The sequence below is a fragment of the Brachyistius frenatus genome, unplaced genomic scaffold, assembly GCF_029030835.1.
Source record: "Brachyistius frenatus isolate BFR_SWC_R1_liver_20210118 unplaced genomic scaffold, ASM2903083v1 Contig_265, whole genome shotgun sequence".
Classification (NCBI taxonomy): Eukaryota; Metazoa; Chordata; class Actinopteri; family Embiotocidae; genus Brachyistius; species Brachyistius frenatus.
In genome coordinates this window covers 180,127-197,262 of record NW_027210864.1, presented here as the reverse complement: position 1 = coordinate 197,262, position 17,136 = coordinate 180,127, and the positions used below count along the sequence as shown (strand labels likewise).

Below are 17,136 nucleotides of genomic sequence, written 5' to 3'. Positions count from 1 at the left end.
AACTCAAATCAGTCCTTCTGACAAATGCGTGCACCTCTTACCACTCAGTAATGACACTTCCAATCCAAGTTTGACAGGAATGAGATGGTTTTATCGGCCCAATTAATCATCACTGATGAACCTGACAAAGAAGATGACATCGTTTTTAAGCAGCAGACCGACTCCTTTGCTAAATCATTACAGCGTCTAGTAGTTTTCTTTGTGGCTGTGGCGCATGCGGTTCTCAGTGGGCAGGCGCAACGCATCGACTTGGGGCAACAAAATGGGAATATTTTTAGTTTAAATGCAGCAGATTAATGAATCTAAAAGTGATCATAAAAACAATAGGTTCAGTCTCTCATCTTCTTTCATTAAACACAACATTTGAACATGGATTTTTCCGTGTTTCCTTTTTCTTTCTTTCCGTCTCACACTTTGTTTATTTCCCACACGGCCGGTTCTGCTGCTCTTCATCAGGCGGTGCAACGCAGCGTTATTATTGGAAGAGGCAGAATAGGAGCGCTTGTTTTGATGCAACTGATCTCCAGGATGTAAATGTGGCAGAATTATTGACATTTACAAAACGAGATCGTTAGAGGCACAAACCAAGATCGTAACTTTAGTACGATTAATCGTGCAGCTCACAAAAATTCCCTTAGATGTGTGTGGAAATACATAAATAAAATCTTCCTCAGATATTGTTTGAACTCTGCTTTGAAGTAAAAGGTCGATGGAGTTGATGTCCCATCCTTAAATCAGCGTGAGATGAACTTCATGTGATAACTCTGTGCCGTTGTGTTTGACGTCAGTGTCGGAGGAGTGGACGCTCTGAAGATTGAGGAGATGGAGAAAATGCTGAAGGAGGCGCAGCTGGAGAAAGCCAGACTTATCGAATCGCGGGTAAGACACCACTTCAAAAGAGAGGAGCTGATTATCCTTAATCCATACTGAGTGACTGATGAGAGTTCTGCCAGTGTTCTCGTCGATAGCTCCGAACTGAACATGAATTTGAAAAGGAGAGCTTCGTGACAGCGACTCGAGGCCATTATTCATTTTTATCGGCCTTCGAACGTCTTTATGTTCTCGGAGCCTGATGAAGGAGCTCAGTCTGAAACACAAAAGCCGGTAAAAAGACGATCCAATCCACATTCTGCTCTCGAGGCCTCCGTCTCCGACTTCATTACAATTCAGAGAATTCATAAGAAAGGTCTGAAATATTATTGGAACATGAGTAAAAGCGACCGTCGGTGTTTATTTTATCGATTTAGTTTTTGGCTCTCAGTATTGTATTCACGGAGCTACTTTTTATTCCCTCCCCGTCGCCTTTCTACACTTTTTTTCCCCCGTGAGTTGCCCGTCTGCATGAATGTGTTGTGTTGCCGTCCGCGGAGCCGATCCTCGCTTCTCCAAATAACCAAAGCGCTTTCTGTTAAAAGAGCCGAGCGCTGCGGTTGGAGCTGCACGGTGGCCAGCGGTGTGAGTCCGCGGGCGGCTCCCAGCAGGGGGGAATGTACATAAATGTATGAATGTGGAGCCGAGCTGAGCGTAAAAAAAAAAAAAAAAAAAAAAAAAAAAATGACATGTACGCTCTCGCAAAGCCCTTCAATAGATCAAAAAAAATATTTAATGAAAGCGCTCTCTCTCTCTCTCCCTCTCTCGCTCTCTCACTATCTCTTGCAGGAACGAGAGAGCCTGGCTCGCCGTCAGATGCTGGAGGAGGAGAGGAGGAGGAGGGAGGAGGCAGAGAAAAGACTGCAGGATGAAACTTTCCACCGGCAGCAGCTCGTGGAGAAGGAGGTCAAGATGAGGGCCAAGAACTTCTCTCAGGTCAGTGAAATGAGACGGAATTGAGTCTTCATGGTGGAAAAGTGGAAAATGACTTTGGGCCTCGGAAGGGTTTCATATGGACTTCTGCTGCTCGCTGATACGCCGTGTCAGTATTCAGTGTCGTTACATTCATGAACACTGTCGCACCAAAATATCTGGACGTGTACTTTCAGCGCCGACTTGAGATTATAACCCCCTTTTTGAATCTGGCCGGCGGGTTTAAAAGACATCTTTTCTTGACAAAATGGTCAAAATTAAAGCATTTATCAGCCACACACTAGAAATTAGTGTTGTTGTTTGTTTTTTTTATATATAATTCTGATGGTCCTTGAACTAATCATGTGCACCCGAAGCTTTCAGTCAGGGAAAATAACCAAATCTGAGCCTAAAATAGTGAATAGTAATATTTCGTCCAAATCACTTTGTCTACATTTCAAATCTCATTTATAAGAGAAAAAAAAAAGCTTTTGCGTGATCCAGATTCTGTTAAAAAAAAGAAAAGAAATATCTATATATATTTGAATGATTTCGCTGAGACTGACAGTGACAATAATTGCGCAACAATTTCAACTGAACTGCCGGCTGGAGCTCGAAGGAGAGGACGGAGAATAAAGAGAGACCTGGACAGGTTGTAAAATTGGAAATATGTCAATATGTTTACCATGCGGAGCCCCCTGCCCTCACCCACCTCAAAAAACAAACAAACAAACAAACTTGGCAACACTTGTTGGTACATGGAAACATGTGGAAAGAGTCCATCTTTTTTTTTTTGTGTAAAATAAATTACTAAAGAATTTTCTTTTATAATTTATGACTATACAACTGCGTTCTAGATATTTTCGAGTTCTCCCCACTTCCAGCCATCATTGTGCTGTTTCCATAGAGATGCAGGACCTTGGCGTGACAGTCGAAAAACAAAAGGCCTCGTGACACTCGTTTGGGCTTCGGGCGGGTTAAACCGAGCCGCGGAGCGTCTCCGCTCAGGAGACAGCCGGTGAAACACACCCGTGCAGGCGGGACCAGAACATTCTGTCGGCCGGACTAACCCTCCTCCTGCTGCGTTTCTGTCGGACCGTTCCTCCAGGCCCGGCCCATGACTCGCTACCTGCCCATCAGGAAGGAGGAGTTCGACCTGCGCTCGCACGTGGAGTCGTCGGGCCACAGCGTGGAGACGTGCTACCACCTCATCCTCACCGAGAAGATGTGCAAAGGCTATCTGGTGAAGATGGGAGGGAAGATCAAGTCCTGGAAGAAGCGCTGGTTCGTCTTCGACCGCCTCAAAAGGACCTTCTCCTACTATGTTGGTGAGACGCCGGCTTTCTGTTCTCAGTGGGTTTAATGTGTGTTTCTACGGGCTCATGAAGAAATGTTTCTATGTTTGAAGTTATCTGGCTGCCGCTCTGCTTCTTTTTCTTTTCTTTTTTTTAACATCCTTAGTGCCGAATCAGCAGCAAAACACAGATGACAGCGAGAAAAATCAGCCAAGAGCAGCTTCAGTAGCACTTTTTTGTTCATATAGACGAGCCCATTTTCTAAATTTTCATAAAACTTTTGACACTGTATTGACCTGAATAATAATAATAACACAAACCCACGACACCGACTTTTGTCTTGCAGATAGACCGCTTAAGTTCTCCTCTGAAGAACCTGTGAAAGTGTCTCAGATCATTTTAGTTGGAGGAGATGAAGGTTCTCATCCATGATGCTTTTCTCTCTTGAAGTGAAATATGAAAGACTTATTATCAAAGCAGAACACAAGTGTTGCCAACAGTCTGAGTTGTTCTCAGTGGGTTTTAAAATCCTCATCAAGGTCGTTTTGCAGATGGTTCAGTCAGTATTCAGCTTCTGCGCTGAATACACGAGACATTCATTGTGTGTGGCAGAAAACAGCAGAAAGAGAACGGTGTTAAACGTTCAGGAGTCACTGCCCATCATGCAATTCTCCCCGTAGTAGGCGTTCCTCCCTGACACGGAGAAGAACGTCTGATGTTGTTCACACACAATGTAAATATCGTGTCCTTAAATGGAAACTTTTACTGATCAGTTTCCTGATTAAAAAACAAACAAACTTGAGTTTGTGTCTTTCACCGTAACTGTTACATTAAATGTTCCTCTGGAGCGAAACGAGATATAGATGCAGATGAACGCAAAGTTTTTTTAATGATCAGTTTATTAAACCTGGCTCACAATGTATTTCCTACATGACACTCACCCACATGGAGGACGAACTGTTGTGGCTTGATTTAATAGGTGTGTAGAAAAAGCGACAGGAAAAGATTTGAATATCATGAAATCTGGCATAACAACAGTGCAACATACAGCCGGGTATTTTAACGTTCAACCGTCTCAATATTACCGTAATAAAAGTCTTCAGATGCTGCAGTGAAACAGTTCTCAGTTATGAGTATTAAGTTCCGCATTGTTGGTCACTTCCTCCAGGAGATCACCATCTGATGATCACAATAATTCCTGCCATGAACCTGCTGAATAAAAGCTCTGCTGCATCGGGACTTTTTTTAAGTAAAGACAATAAAAAAAAAAAACATATTTCCGGTTGTTTCTGTGATGTGCAGTCAGCTTGTTATAGCAGGAAGTGACGAAGTTAAAAAAAAATCCTTAAAGGTCTGATTAGAGCTGCTGCCATAATTTTAAATAACATTTTACTGATGCAGCCATTTGTGGCGGAGCTGCTTTTACTTACTGTACTATATTTTTTAAGACTATCAAATGTTCATTATAATAAATCTTAACTTGAAAAGTGAAGCAGGGACTAAAACTTCAAATACACATAGTTCAGTAAAAGAAAATGTTACCATTTTAAATGTGGTGGAGTTTAAAGGAGCAGAAAATTGCTCAAGGAAAGTACAAATATTTCCAATCTGTACTGAAATACAAAAGACTGAAAGGACATTCCTGTGTTAAGTGTGGTGATTTGGTGCTGTATAAATAAAATGGAATTGAAATACAGGAATACATGTAAAACTTCCACCACCGAACGCGTCACATCGCCAAATTCTCCTGTTTATTTTTTCCCCCCCTTTGTTAACAGCTTCTGCGATGCATTCAGAGTCCTGCTGCCGTTGTGGGAAACGTGGAGTTATTTCTGTATTTGACAACCAGTCGGCGCCGGTGTGAACACGAGAGGAATATCAGCGGCTGCAGCGCAGCGAACATGTAAAGATTTTGGCTGCCGTGGATGAGTGACAGTCGGAACATGCGTCCTCCAGACCTTGAGCGGAATTACATGTGTGCGGCGTCCCTCTTGTGTAATTTGACGTGGCGCCGCGACGCTCTGGGACGCTCGCTCGCTGCCGGGGCCCTTTGAAGTCGTCAGAAGGTTCCGCTTAAAGCTGCTTAAAGCGTACCTTGTTGAAAGCGAGCCAGGCTGAGGAGGTGTTCGGAGACTCCTCTGCCAGGAGTTGAGAGGCGAGGCGGCGCGGCAGCGCTCTCTGAGGAGGCCGATTGAGATGCGTCGCTCGCCCTTCGTCTTCTTGACCTTGAACGGCGAGAGGTTTGACGAGCAGAAAGTCAGGAGCGACGCTAATTCCCGTTAATCGGCCCCCCCGCCGCCGGCAGAGTTTTGGTGATTCAGACCGCAGTCAAATGAGATGCAAATGCAGGGCTATTTGAATGCTAAAGAGGTCATTAGCAGATAATAGCTGCGTATTAAAAGGGGGAAAGCGTTATTCCTCGAAATGAAGCGCTCGCCTTTCTACCTACTACTCTTAAGTTGGCTTGTGGAGTGTTTGTGCCTGGAGGTAGAGAAGGGCTGTTGAGTTCCCCACCGGTTCCTCACTGCAGTTCTGCAGTGGCTGATGAAACAAACTGCAATGATGTACCAGAGTAGCGTAAGAATGCAGTCAAGTCTGAAAATACAATGAGAACAGCGCTGGTTTAAAAACAGTTAAAAAAAAAAAGAAAAAAAGTGCTGTGCTTGTCTTTTCCCATCCATCATCCCGAACCGTAAATGAATCCCGATCAAAGTTCGATTGCTTCTTCTTTTTTTTTGTCTTTTTGTCTTTTTTATTACGAGGGTATGGTGTCGTCCCGGGCGACCCGGCGGCGGTGCGCCGTCTTCTAGTCTTTGACCAAAAGCTCTGTTCTTCCCGCAGACAAACACGAGACCAAGCTGAAGGGCGTGATCTACTTCCAGGCCATAGAAGAGGTCTACTACGACCACCTCCGCAGTGCCACAAAGGTATGCCGACGAAGGGGTCCTCGTCTTTTACTTTCGCCGTCCTCCTTTATGATTTCAGACACCTTTCTGCACATTTCTGTCATGCGCTTCATTTCTCCCTGTTTGTGCTTTCTTTTTTCTTTTCTTTTTTGTTGCTTTGGCCCGGCTGCACGTCACAGAGGGGATTTTTCAACTTGAATATGAGCAGTGTATGTATCCGCGCTTTGTGTGTGTGTGTGTGTGTGTGTGTGTGTGTGTGTGTGTGTGTGTGTGTGTGTGTGTGTGTGTGTGTGTGTGTGTGTGTGTGTGTGTGTGTGTGTGTGTGTGTGTGTGTGTGTGTGTTTTGACGGCCTGTCGCAATGCAGCACACTTTCTGACTTAACTGTGTGGCTCTGATCAACTCTGGAACTTTGATTTCACTTGTCACTTCCAATGTCACATTACAGAGAGAGAAGGTTTTAAAGTCGGGTGCAGTTAGCGCGCGAGAAGGCTGATGTTTGAGAGGGAGGATGTCACGGGATGAAACGCTCTCACACACTCCGTCTCTCCAGAAAGCCACCAAGCGCGTGACTTGCGATACATCAAAAGCCCCTTTTAGTTCGCGGAGCGTTGTCATTCCCGTAATTCATTAAAATCTGTGGTGAAATGTGTCCAGTTCTGTAAATGTTATTCTTCCGTGCAGAACAATGCAGTTGGAAATCACTATCAGACTTCAATCACAGAGATGAGCGTCCATTTTTTGTAAAAAAAAAAAAAAATTATACCCGTCGAAACCTGAAGGCCATTTATCAACCAGTAAAGACTCTTCAACTCATTTAACAAAAATCAATTCACTGCAAGATTAAATAAAAATGGTTTTATTACAAATGCAGACACGTATAGGTGACGGTGGAACTACCTCATCTTTTGTCTTTTCTCATCAGGATGTTTGAGCTTTAAATCCGTCCCTCCAGGAAGTGCTAATTGTAAAAGGAAGTGATTACGTATTACTGTATGCTAAATTAGTTTTATACACACTTTAAGTGTAAGAGACTGCACTTTGTTTGTTTGTACAGCTTTGAGTATTTTTGTAACCTCTCGGTTGCAATCTAAAAGATGAAATAAAAGGTTAAAACTAAAATATTTGTGATGTACAGCATGATTATCATCACAGGAACTGATTATATTTAATAGTTTATCAGGTAGTGGTTTTTTGGTTGGTTTTTTTTGTCTCCATTTGCGATTTTTTTTTTTGTTCTAATTTCCACAATTTTATTGCAAAAAAACAAACTGCAAAAAAAATTAAAAAAAAAAAATTGATCGCAACAATCACAAAAAAACCCCAGAGGGACTGTTAAATACAACACGGATAGCTTTTCTCTGGAAACAAGCACAATGAGTGACATGTGAGAGTGACATATGAGAGTGACATGAGAGACATGTGAGTGACATGTGAGAGTGACATATGAGAGTGACATGAGAGACATGTGAGTGACATGTGAGTGAGACGAGCAAAACAGTGGAGTTGTGGATCAGAAGACCGAAACACAGCGAGACGTGTTGGCGTGAAGGGTTGAAAGGCTTCTGTAAAACTGAGTCGGGCGATAACTTTCCAGCAACATCTTTCACTTCAGTCTTTTCATTTATTATTTAAAAAACTAAAAACTAAAACTCGAGTGTGCAGCTTCAAGGATTCTAGAGATCTCTTCAGAGGAGCGGTGAGACCACTGAGCACCTTCGCGATGTCATAATAATGCATCATTTTAATCCTTCACTCATTTTAAAAGAAAGAGTTGAATGAAAGTTGATCCCTATACACTTGTGTACACAATGGATCCCCAGACTCCATTTTGGGAATCAGCCTCAAGTGGCCACTAAAGGAACTGCAGTTTCTATCACTTTATTTATTTATTTATTTTTTATCCCCGCAAGGTTTGCTGCTTAACTGGGACTTAAATGTAGATGTAATACCTGTGAGGCGGTGCATCGATGTCATTGTTTTCTAAACACTAACGCATGACTGTTGGATTCAAGTCAAATGTCACCAACATCGACAGAGAAGTTAGTCCTGATCAGCGCTTCGGGAAATATCCCGTCCGTTAAGCGACTCAGAACGCAGAGAAAAAGCCGAGAGTCTGTGGTTCTGTTGGTGCATCGGAGACCTGATTGGAGTCGTGTCCCCTCTCTGTCCTCCAGAGCCCCAACCCCTCCCTGACCTTCTGCGTGAAGACCCACGACCGCCTCTACTACGTGGTGGCGCCCTCGGCGGAGGCCATGAGGATCTGGATGGACGTGATCGTCACGGGAGCCGAGGGATACACCCAGTTCATGAACTAAGACACACACACACACACGGACACAGAGTGCAGGTGACGAGCAGGTAGCTTCGGCAGGGACTCACCCCCCCCTCACACACTCGACAGGCCCTTCCTGTTTCCAGTCCACAGCGCCTTGTTTCTTACTTTACATTTTTAATGTCACACTTTGATTTTATTCGTAGATGTTTCCACCTCCACTGTTCTGTTTGGATTGAAAAAGGGAGCCCTTGGAGGACACACACACACACACACACACACACACACACACACACACACACACACACACACACACACACACACTTCTGTATATAAACCAAAATGTATACCTGTCAAAGACTTTACAAAGCCTTTCTATATTGCCAAATGGAGATCTTGTAGTTACTGTTTGTTGGACCTTTTGTATTGTTTGTTTCCTTTTATTTCTTTTTTACTTATAGAGAAAACTTGCCAAAATGACATAATGCCAATGGTTATGTTGGAGTGTACCGTCAGGACAGAAATAGTATCTTCAATCAAAGGCTGTAATTGTTTTAGAAATACATTTGAAAACGAATGGTATTCAAACTCGTCGGAAACGATGGCAGTCGGCGAGTCAGCGGGGAACGGGAGAGGATCCGAGAGTCAAAGAGTCCACGTCCACGACAAATCACAGCGCCTCACTGCTGCTCGCAGACGGAACACAGGCGGCGTCCACGTCCCGCTCACGTCTTCACACGGGACTTACCAAAGGAAGTGGAGCTATTTAACTTTAGACGTTGAGCTTCACCACTCAGGAGTTCACGCTGCGGTTCGACCGGGAAAAAAGCTTCAAAAAAAAAATCAGTACCGATATTATACTGAAGCTCAGTGTTTGGTTCAGGATTGGATATCATTCTTTTCAAATTAACCCGCCGTTGAACCCGTAACGTAAAGAACTTGGCATAAACAGTGGAAAAGCTGCTGTAAAAACGATAACTCTCGGTCCAGTCGGCGACTTTCTCACCGCTTCCAGTTTTTGTGCTGAGCTCGCCATCACCTGGTTCTTCACCTGGTTCTTCACCTGGTTCTTCACCTGGTTCTTCACCTGGTTCTTCACCTGGTTCTTCACCTGGCACACGGTACATATTTAGTGAAACAAACAACAACCAACTGGTATCATTCCTCTTATCTAAATCTTTGGCGCTGAACTTTTCTCTTTTAGTTTTCCGTCTTTTGGTTTTGAGCTTGTGTCGACAGGCTTTTAAATAGTTTCCACATTTTGAAAACAATCTGTGGTCAGTCCATTACATTAATTGGAGGACACTCGACAAACAAACAAAAAAACGCATTTTGGTGTCACCAAAGTGGCCACTTTCTCTGTGAATATGTTAAACAGGAATACGTCACCGTGTCTATTCAGCCGTCATGTTGCCAACTCCAGGTGCAAACTGCACGTGTGTGTGTGTGTGTGTGTGTGTGTGTGTGTGTGCGTGCGTGCGCACACACAAACAGGTGAAGCTCATCCATCTGCCAAGTAGCCTTGAAGCTAACTCGATGACGCGACTACAACAGCTGGGAAGCAGCCATCACCACTGCCAGCCTGCAGCAGCAGCCACCAGAGGGCGCTACAGTGACCGCGCAGGATCAACACTACGGACTAATGCAAATTCAGAACTGTGCCTTTGACTTCTGTGTCGTTATTGATGGCGTGTCTGTGAGTCCAGCGCAGCCTTTGCTGGGAGGCTACGAAGCGCGTAAATGCATTTTCATTTGTGTTCGTGAGCCGTGATGCGTAACGGTGGACGGTGTCAGCGTGACGGTTTCCACTTCAGAGGCCCTGAGCGCGGTGGGGAGCAGCTAGTCCTTCAAACGCCGAATAAACACGACGTTAAGCCGATCCACTTGTTGTTAAAGGGACAGTTCACCAAGTTTTCCCAAATGTGCGAGTCCCGAGGAGCATTAATCAGTTGCACAATGTCTTGTGAGGCTCCGAGGGACCCAGATGATGTCATAGTGATGTCATCAGGGTTACCTCGGCTGCGTTATTAACACTTTTATGTGTCTGTTGACCAGTCGACTGAAAGAGTTTCATTATTGGAAATATCTCGACCCATGTAAACGTACAGAAACGGAAATCTTCCCTTCTGATCAGCGGCCGAAACCAGCGCTCCAACTTGCTGACGTAGTCCTTTATCAGGTCCACATCAATAAAAAACAAAACAAGGAAAACTGTCCCCAATTAGTAAGTGAAGGTTTTAATTCTCTACCTGCAAATGACTGTTCACGGTATTAAATTCAGATTTTTATTGTATATCAGGGTGAAATAATGAGAGTTTACTTTTCTTTTTTTTAACATCAGACTTTGCATTTCTTTGCCTTAAAACAAGAAAACTGTTAAACGTCCCTTTAATTTGCTGCGTGGTCGCTGACAGTCCTGAAGAGTGCCCCCCCCCCCCTTCCACTCCCCCTTCCCACTGAGACCAGTGAGGACGGAGGAGGAGATCTTCAGCTTTAAAACAGTCGTCCTCGTAAAGTCTTGATCGTCCCATTGTGAACCCATCGAGCGGTTTCCTGAGGACGCCGCGGTCCATTGGAGCCGCCGTTTAGTTTCACGTGTCGGTACAGTGCTGATAATGTATGGTTGTGGTGCCTGAGATAGTGACATGTTTACTTCTGAACGATGAAGTAGAAGACTAGTGAAAAGACCTTAATATATTGTGTACCCCCCCTTGCCTTTACTTTCCCTGCACAGCCAGCGTGTGCAAACCAAAACTATTCAACACTGGCAAGGCTGTTAAATCATGTCTGTTGATAGTCGGTGGTAAAAAAAAACAAAAAAACAGTGTTGTCGTCTATGTTGAAAAGAAAGAACACTAAATATTCTGTAAAGAGGATGCCTGAATGAAAACAAAAACAAAAAATGATCGTACTATTGAAATGAAAACAGTATTGTATGAAAAGAAGTACAATTTTTACTTATTTTTGTCATTTTAGAAATTTTATTGTCGGTCAGTTACATTTCAAATTGTATGGTAGTGATGTATAAATCTACCTTTTTTTTTTTTTTTTACTGGTACAATAGAACACAGAATAACACCAAGCACTCATGAGACTGTACTTTTGTTTTTTTCTAGAAAGTAGATCCTTCACACACACACACACACACAGTACTCGGACCATACCGTGTTATTGGTACCCTGTATGTCTCATGCGTCACTTCATGTATGAATAATATGGATTTTGTCAAATCTATTAAAAAACAACTATCACAGAGTTTTGGCTGCTTGAATTTGACGGTTTCTAATGTGTAGTGTTGAGATTCTCATGCTGACTCGTGACTGGTTCATCACACTGTCATCAACTGAAGGACAATAGCCCGCCTACCAACAGGAAATACCAAAGAGAAATAAATTGTTTCTAAAATCCCACAAAGTAAAATTTACTCAATAAAACTGCTAAAAAGGAGTAAAAAAAAAGTCAAGAAAAAAATAAACACCTAGAAGTTGCTTTTCTTTGACAGTAATTCTTGAGCTTTGCAGGAAGCGTCTTCTACAGCTGGTTGGCGCCGTCACCTGCAGAGAAAAACACACTGCGGTTTACCTCCATCACATTACATTCGTCAGCAGAGACTCGCAGTCCGAGTAGTGTCTGTTTGGGTTACTGTCTGCGAATCTGACCCAGGACTTGCTGTTCAGAGACCGGCAGGAAGTCGGGTGGGACACTGATCTCATAAAGAGTGTTCTGAAAGCTGATAATAGATGGATTAAAATGAAGAAAACATTATGGAGTGCTTCAGGTTAGCCAGGCTGCGCCGACAGCTTCAGTTTTCTTCGCTGTGATAAGGTTCTGAAGGGCGGACCAATCAGCAACCGGTGTCGGTAAGTAACCAGGTTTGTCCCGCCCCTTCCTTCACTGGGATTGGGCAGCTGCTGACAGTGACCAGTGCACAGCTAATATAGTTTTCAACAGTTATTGACCGCAAAAATAGAAAAAAAAAAAAAAAAGTGCAGCGTTTCGGCGCGAGCTGATTGGTTCAAATTAACCGGAGGTCTACGCCCGGTTGGATGGAACGGCCGCACAGACCTATATAGTCATGAAATTGGGTTCTGGGTCGCATCGTTGTATCCTCACTGTATCCTCTAGATCTCCATCATTATAGAGGATAAACAGTGGAACTTAACTAATTACTTACTCAACTAATACTTCATTTTAAAACCTCTGAATCTCAACAAAACTGATCAAAATGATATTTCTTCTCATGACGAGTGCTACATAACATGTAATGCAGAGGATGAAGGATCAACAAGTGTTACGTACTCTCTGCACAGGCGGACGTGTAGTCGGTGACCGCCTCATCGCCTGAAACGCAAAACAGAAAAACACATTTAAAAAAAAAAAAAGTGCAAACAACAACAGCGAGAAACAAAACGACTGCATCAGAAGTCAGCTGACGCGTTCGGGGAGGGGAGGAGGGGCAGAGTGGACGTCTCTTACTGGTCTGGTAGTAATCGTAGACTTTAACCACGGCCGGTTTCAGGTTCCGGACCGGCTGATCCTCCTCCAGCGTCACCATGTAGATCACCGACTCGTCCTTCTTCAGCTGCAAAACACAAGCAAGCCGCGGACAGGATGAGACGCGCGGACAGGATGGACACAGGATGAGACGCGCGGACAGGATGAGTCGCGGACGTCTCCGTCCATTTCAGTCATTAGAACAAATACACCGGCGAGTCCCTGATCTGCTGCACGGTTCAGTTAGAGGACAGAAGACCTTTCGCTGATGTTTTAATGAAAGACGGAGACATCAACGACCTATTTACCGTCTCCTCGGACATCTGGCTCCTTTACAGTTTTGTCAGGACGTCTTGGTGGTAACGGAATCATTTGAGCTGACATGATCTGTCGATTTCTAATTATCATTATGATGAGCTGGATAAACAGCAAAAACATACTAATTAAAAAATATTTGAATTGTTCACTTGTTGCTTTCTCTAATTAATAATCTCAATTCTTGACCTTAATATGTAAAATGCCTTGAAATGACTGATGCTGCAATTTGATCCATAAATGGATTTTATATCTGTTTTTTTTAACTTGTTACAAGCTACCTTCAGCAGATCTGAAAAAATACTGAAGGTCTTTGACATCATTATTGTTGTTAAATTTACAGTGTGTCCTGAGCACGCTCTCAGAGCACACAGGACATCAGGCTGTACAGTCAGATCAGAGGCATCGCTCTACACTGATAAACATCAACTATTACACACACACACACACTTCTTCCTACCCCGTCTAGGTAGATGTCGATGGATCCTTCGTCCACGTCGACGCGTTTCACCGTGCGGTCGTTCTGCAGCTGTTGACACACAGGAACACACACACACACACACACACACACACACACACACACACACACACACACACACACACACACACACACACACACACACACACACACACACACACACACACACACACACACTACGTTCAGCTCAACACATCAACACGAACACACACAGGAAGTGACATGAGCTGTTCAGCGAAGCGCTCTCTGTCCGCCGCGGTCTCATCCGCTCACCAGTTTGAGGGAGCTCTTCTCCAGAACGTATCCAGACAGAAGTTTGATGTTGATGATGACCATGTTGGTTTCCTCTCTCCTCCCTTGGTACCTACAGACACACACACACTACTAAGATTCACTTTCAGCTCATGTGACTCCGAGCGGATCCACTGGGACTGAACTTTAGATGTTACAGCATCCTTCAACATCTTCAAATGATGTTGCGTTAAGAGTTTTACATTCTTTCTTGTCGTGTGAACAACGTGTTCTCGGGCTTTACAACACGTCTCAAAGAGAGACAATAACTGAAAACTAAATCTGGTCCACAACCCAGACATCTACAGCTCCTTCTCCACTCTGGTTCTATCTGCATCATCTATCGGCATCATCTGTGACGACTGTCTCTGACCACCATGTGTGCGCGGGACACGGGACGTCCTGCACAAACCCGCCTTCATAACCCACCAGACGACTACAGCAGCAACCGTGCGTGTTGCGTTGAAGACGTAGTAACGGTTTCATTAGGGGAGTACTGTCAGCAGTGGAAAACTAAAATCCAGAAAAGGACCTGGTAGAGAAGAGTAGAGTCTATACCGGCAGTGGTGAAGAGGTTTAACAGAAGCCACAGTCGTACAGTTTGGAATAATGACGAGTAGTTGCAGCGACCGCAACGCTGACGAAGGTCAGCGAGATGAAAGCTCAGTTCTTTCTGTTCAATCAGCAAACGGTGACTAAATAAACCACAGAAGAAGAAGCAGCAGCTCCACTGTGGAAAGTCTCCACTGATCCCAGAACATGCACATGTAGCTAAATTGAAATCATGTGCATGAAGTCTTTGGTCACATCTACACTAAATATGTAATCACACACACACACACACACACACACACACACACACACACACACACACACACACACACACACACACACACACACAGTACCTGACGAGCATAAAGAGGATGAGCTGCGGCCTGCTGATGTTACATTTAGCCATGGTGTTGGCGGTGATGTTGAAGGCCGAGAAGTCAGCAGGAGGAGGGATGTTGTAGTGCATGGAGATCTGCGGAGACACACACACGATGAACACGGTGTATCAGGACGAGCAGCAGTGTTTAAAACATCTGGAGCTTTTCTGCGAGTCAGTTACAGGTTTTGTACGTTTAGTGAAGTCGAGTTTATGCCAGATACATGAATCAAAGCTAGAAGCCTTTCCGTTTGCCACATATTGATATATTGTATTGAATTTATTTTCTGTTACCTCCTTTTATCATCCATACTGCTCCTTTAAAACCCATTCACATGCCTTTTAGATTTGTTCATGTACTGTCTTGTCTTTATGCCTTCATGACGTGTCATGTAAAGCACTTTAAGACAGACACGGGTTATTATTGAGAAAAACAGCACACGTTATGCTACATGACAAACTGCTCTCAGCTGATGTATCAGCTGGCAGCAGTTCACGGTGACCGTTTCACTGGTCCGTACTCCAGATGGGAGAATATACTTTTAGTCTGCTGTTAATATTTTGGTATGATGAGTGATCGGCAGCTGTAAACCGGACATCTGACTCCTCAACTTATAAATGACCTATTTTTGCCCTCATTTTAGGTTTTTTCTTTTGAACTGTTGCAACTACAAGTGTTCATAACGGTGACTCGGCTTACAGTCGCCGTTTTAAAATGGACCTGATTTGACCTGGTCCGGAGACGGACGCTACCTGTGCCAGCACGCAGCTCTGTCCCTGGGCTGAGATGGTGTATTCTCCGGGGACCTCGCTCAGCTTCTCCTCCTGGTACAGCAGCCTGTTCTCCTGATTCACCATGAACTCTTTGTTCAGGCCTCCCAGAGACGTCACCGTCACTGTAGTGCTGCCCTCTGGACTATAGATGGCAGCGCCGTACTTAGCCAGCGCCTGGAGGGCCACCACCGTGTCCTGAGGAGCAGAGGGGCGAAACATGTCGTGAGGGTCGTCCCGACGACAGTCAACGCGCGTGTGTGTGTGTGTGTGTGTGTGTGTCCTACCTGTGTGGAAGAGAAACCGCCGTACGGGTTCTGCTGCTGGGTGAGCCAGCGGACGATTCCAGCCGAGTAATCCAGACCGAAGTCCGGCATGGGGGGACCGGTGAGCAGAGCCAGCAGCACGTAGGAGGTCAACTCCACCTCCAGAGAGTCCAGGCCCTTCCTGGATGCCCCCGATCGCTCCCAGTGACGGGTCCCTCCTGCCAGTCAGGACAGAGGAACACTGATTAGGAGGTGAGCAGAGACTACTTCATTGTAGTTCCTTAAATGAATAGATGGCGGACTACAACCATGACATTCCCAAACTGTAAAGTACAGAGTTTGTTTTAATGTTTCAGTTTCAGAGGGGATTTTAATTACTTTAAGTTTTTACCAATTTACACTTCAGCTGATTTTCCTTTGACATCATAACTCATTTCAATACTTGGGCTTAAACTGACACATTGAATTCTAAGTTTTTCATCTATGAAAAACAAAATAAAACATTTTGCTGATATCTGCTTTCTGTGCTACTACAACAACTACTACACAACAACTACTCTTATTGAATTAAAACAGGTGAAATCTGGATTTTGGCACCACTAACGGATCTCATTAATGGTCTCAATGAAAAATGTCAGTTCCTGATTTATTAAAACTAATTAAATTAACATTGTACCTGGGAGCCCAAATTGGTTTTCAAGTGGTTCAAGTCATATTTCAATGACAGGAACTCATTTATGCATCCGAGCAGACCAACACAATGTGTGGTGTTCCCCAAGGCTCAATCATGGGTCCTCTTCTATTTAGACTCGCATGCTCCCTTTGGGCAACATTAAACAAAACAGTGACAAACGGATGACACACATTTATCTCGCTCTAGCACAAAGTGACTAAAGTCTCATTTTCTCTGCAAAGGAATTTAACAAATATAAGATTAGCTGTTCGGAACCGTCTCCAGATAACCGTCTAATCTGAAAGGAGGCTGAGAGATGGTGCTCACTACTCTCTGAAAATCAAACAAACAAGTCAGAAATACTGATGTAATCTCAGAGTTCAACTTCAATAGACATCAACTCAATTACAATGACTTCTTGGATCTTAAAAAAAACAAAAAAAACAATCAAGATTCAGAATATTCATGTCCAGGCAGAAACATGAGAAACTAATTCATAACTTCATTTCAATTCCTGCTTTCTTTCCAGCTGTAACTGTCTTTTCTCAGGTTTCCCCTCCAACAAATTCAAGTTTAACACAATCCAGAAGCTCTAAGAAGAGTGAACCCATCATCACACCAGTTCCCTGGTCGCTGCACCAGTTTCCAGTGTGTCAGAGCTGCT

At 44.0% G+C, this 17,136-nt stretch overlaps 2 protein-coding genes across 8 annotated transcripts in view; one reads left to right on the top strand and one right to left on the bottom strand.

The window, feature by feature from the left end:
• Positions 1-9,318, top strand: part of phldb1b (pleckstrin homology-like domain, family B, member 1b) — an 88,291-nt gene extending 78,973 nt beyond the window's left edge. For 3 of the 5 annotated variants that reach the window (XM_069721464.1, XM_069721468.1, XM_069721469.1), the window contains 5 exons: positions 789-879; positions 1,660-1,806; positions 2,891-3,110; positions 5,919-6,004; positions 8,159-9,318. In XM_069721464.1, the coding sequence (XP_069577565.1) occupies positions 789-879; positions 1,660-1,806; positions 2,891-3,110; positions 5,919-6,004; positions 8,159-8,299 (685 nt within the window). In that variant the 3' untranslated portion in view covers positions 8,300-9,318. Of the gene's footprint in view, positions 1-788; positions 880-1,659; positions 1,807-2,890; positions 3,111-5,918; positions 6,005-6,162; positions 6,193-8,158 lie in introns of all 5 variants that reach the window. The other 2 variants (XM_069721465.1, XM_069721467.1) reach the window with 1 other exon arrangement.
• Positions 9,319-11,207: 1,889 nt separating this feature from the next.
• Positions 11,208-17,136, bottom strand: part of LOC138634498 (alpha-2-macroglobulin) — a 34,992-nt gene continuing 29,063 nt past the window's right edge. For 2 of the 3 annotated variants that reach the window (XM_069721471.1, XM_069721470.1), the window contains exons 29-36: positions 15,821-16,017; positions 15,516-15,731; positions 14,740-14,858; positions 13,817-13,907; positions 13,526-13,594; positions 12,733-12,838; positions 12,556-12,597; positions 11,208-11,810 (exon numbers count right to left, since the gene is read on the bottom strand). In XM_069721471.1, coding sequence (XP_069577572.1) covers positions 11,788-11,810; positions 12,556-12,597; positions 12,733-12,838; positions 13,526-13,594; positions 13,817-13,907; positions 14,740-14,858; positions 15,516-15,731; positions 15,821-16,017 — 863 coding nt within the window. In that variant the 3' untranslated portion in view covers positions 11,208-11,787. The remainder of the gene's footprint in view (positions 11,811-12,555; positions 12,598-12,732; positions 12,839-13,525; positions 13,595-13,816; positions 13,908-14,739; positions 14,859-15,515; positions 15,732-15,820; positions 16,018-17,136) is intronic. The other variant, XR_011311985.1, reaches the window with a different exon arrangement.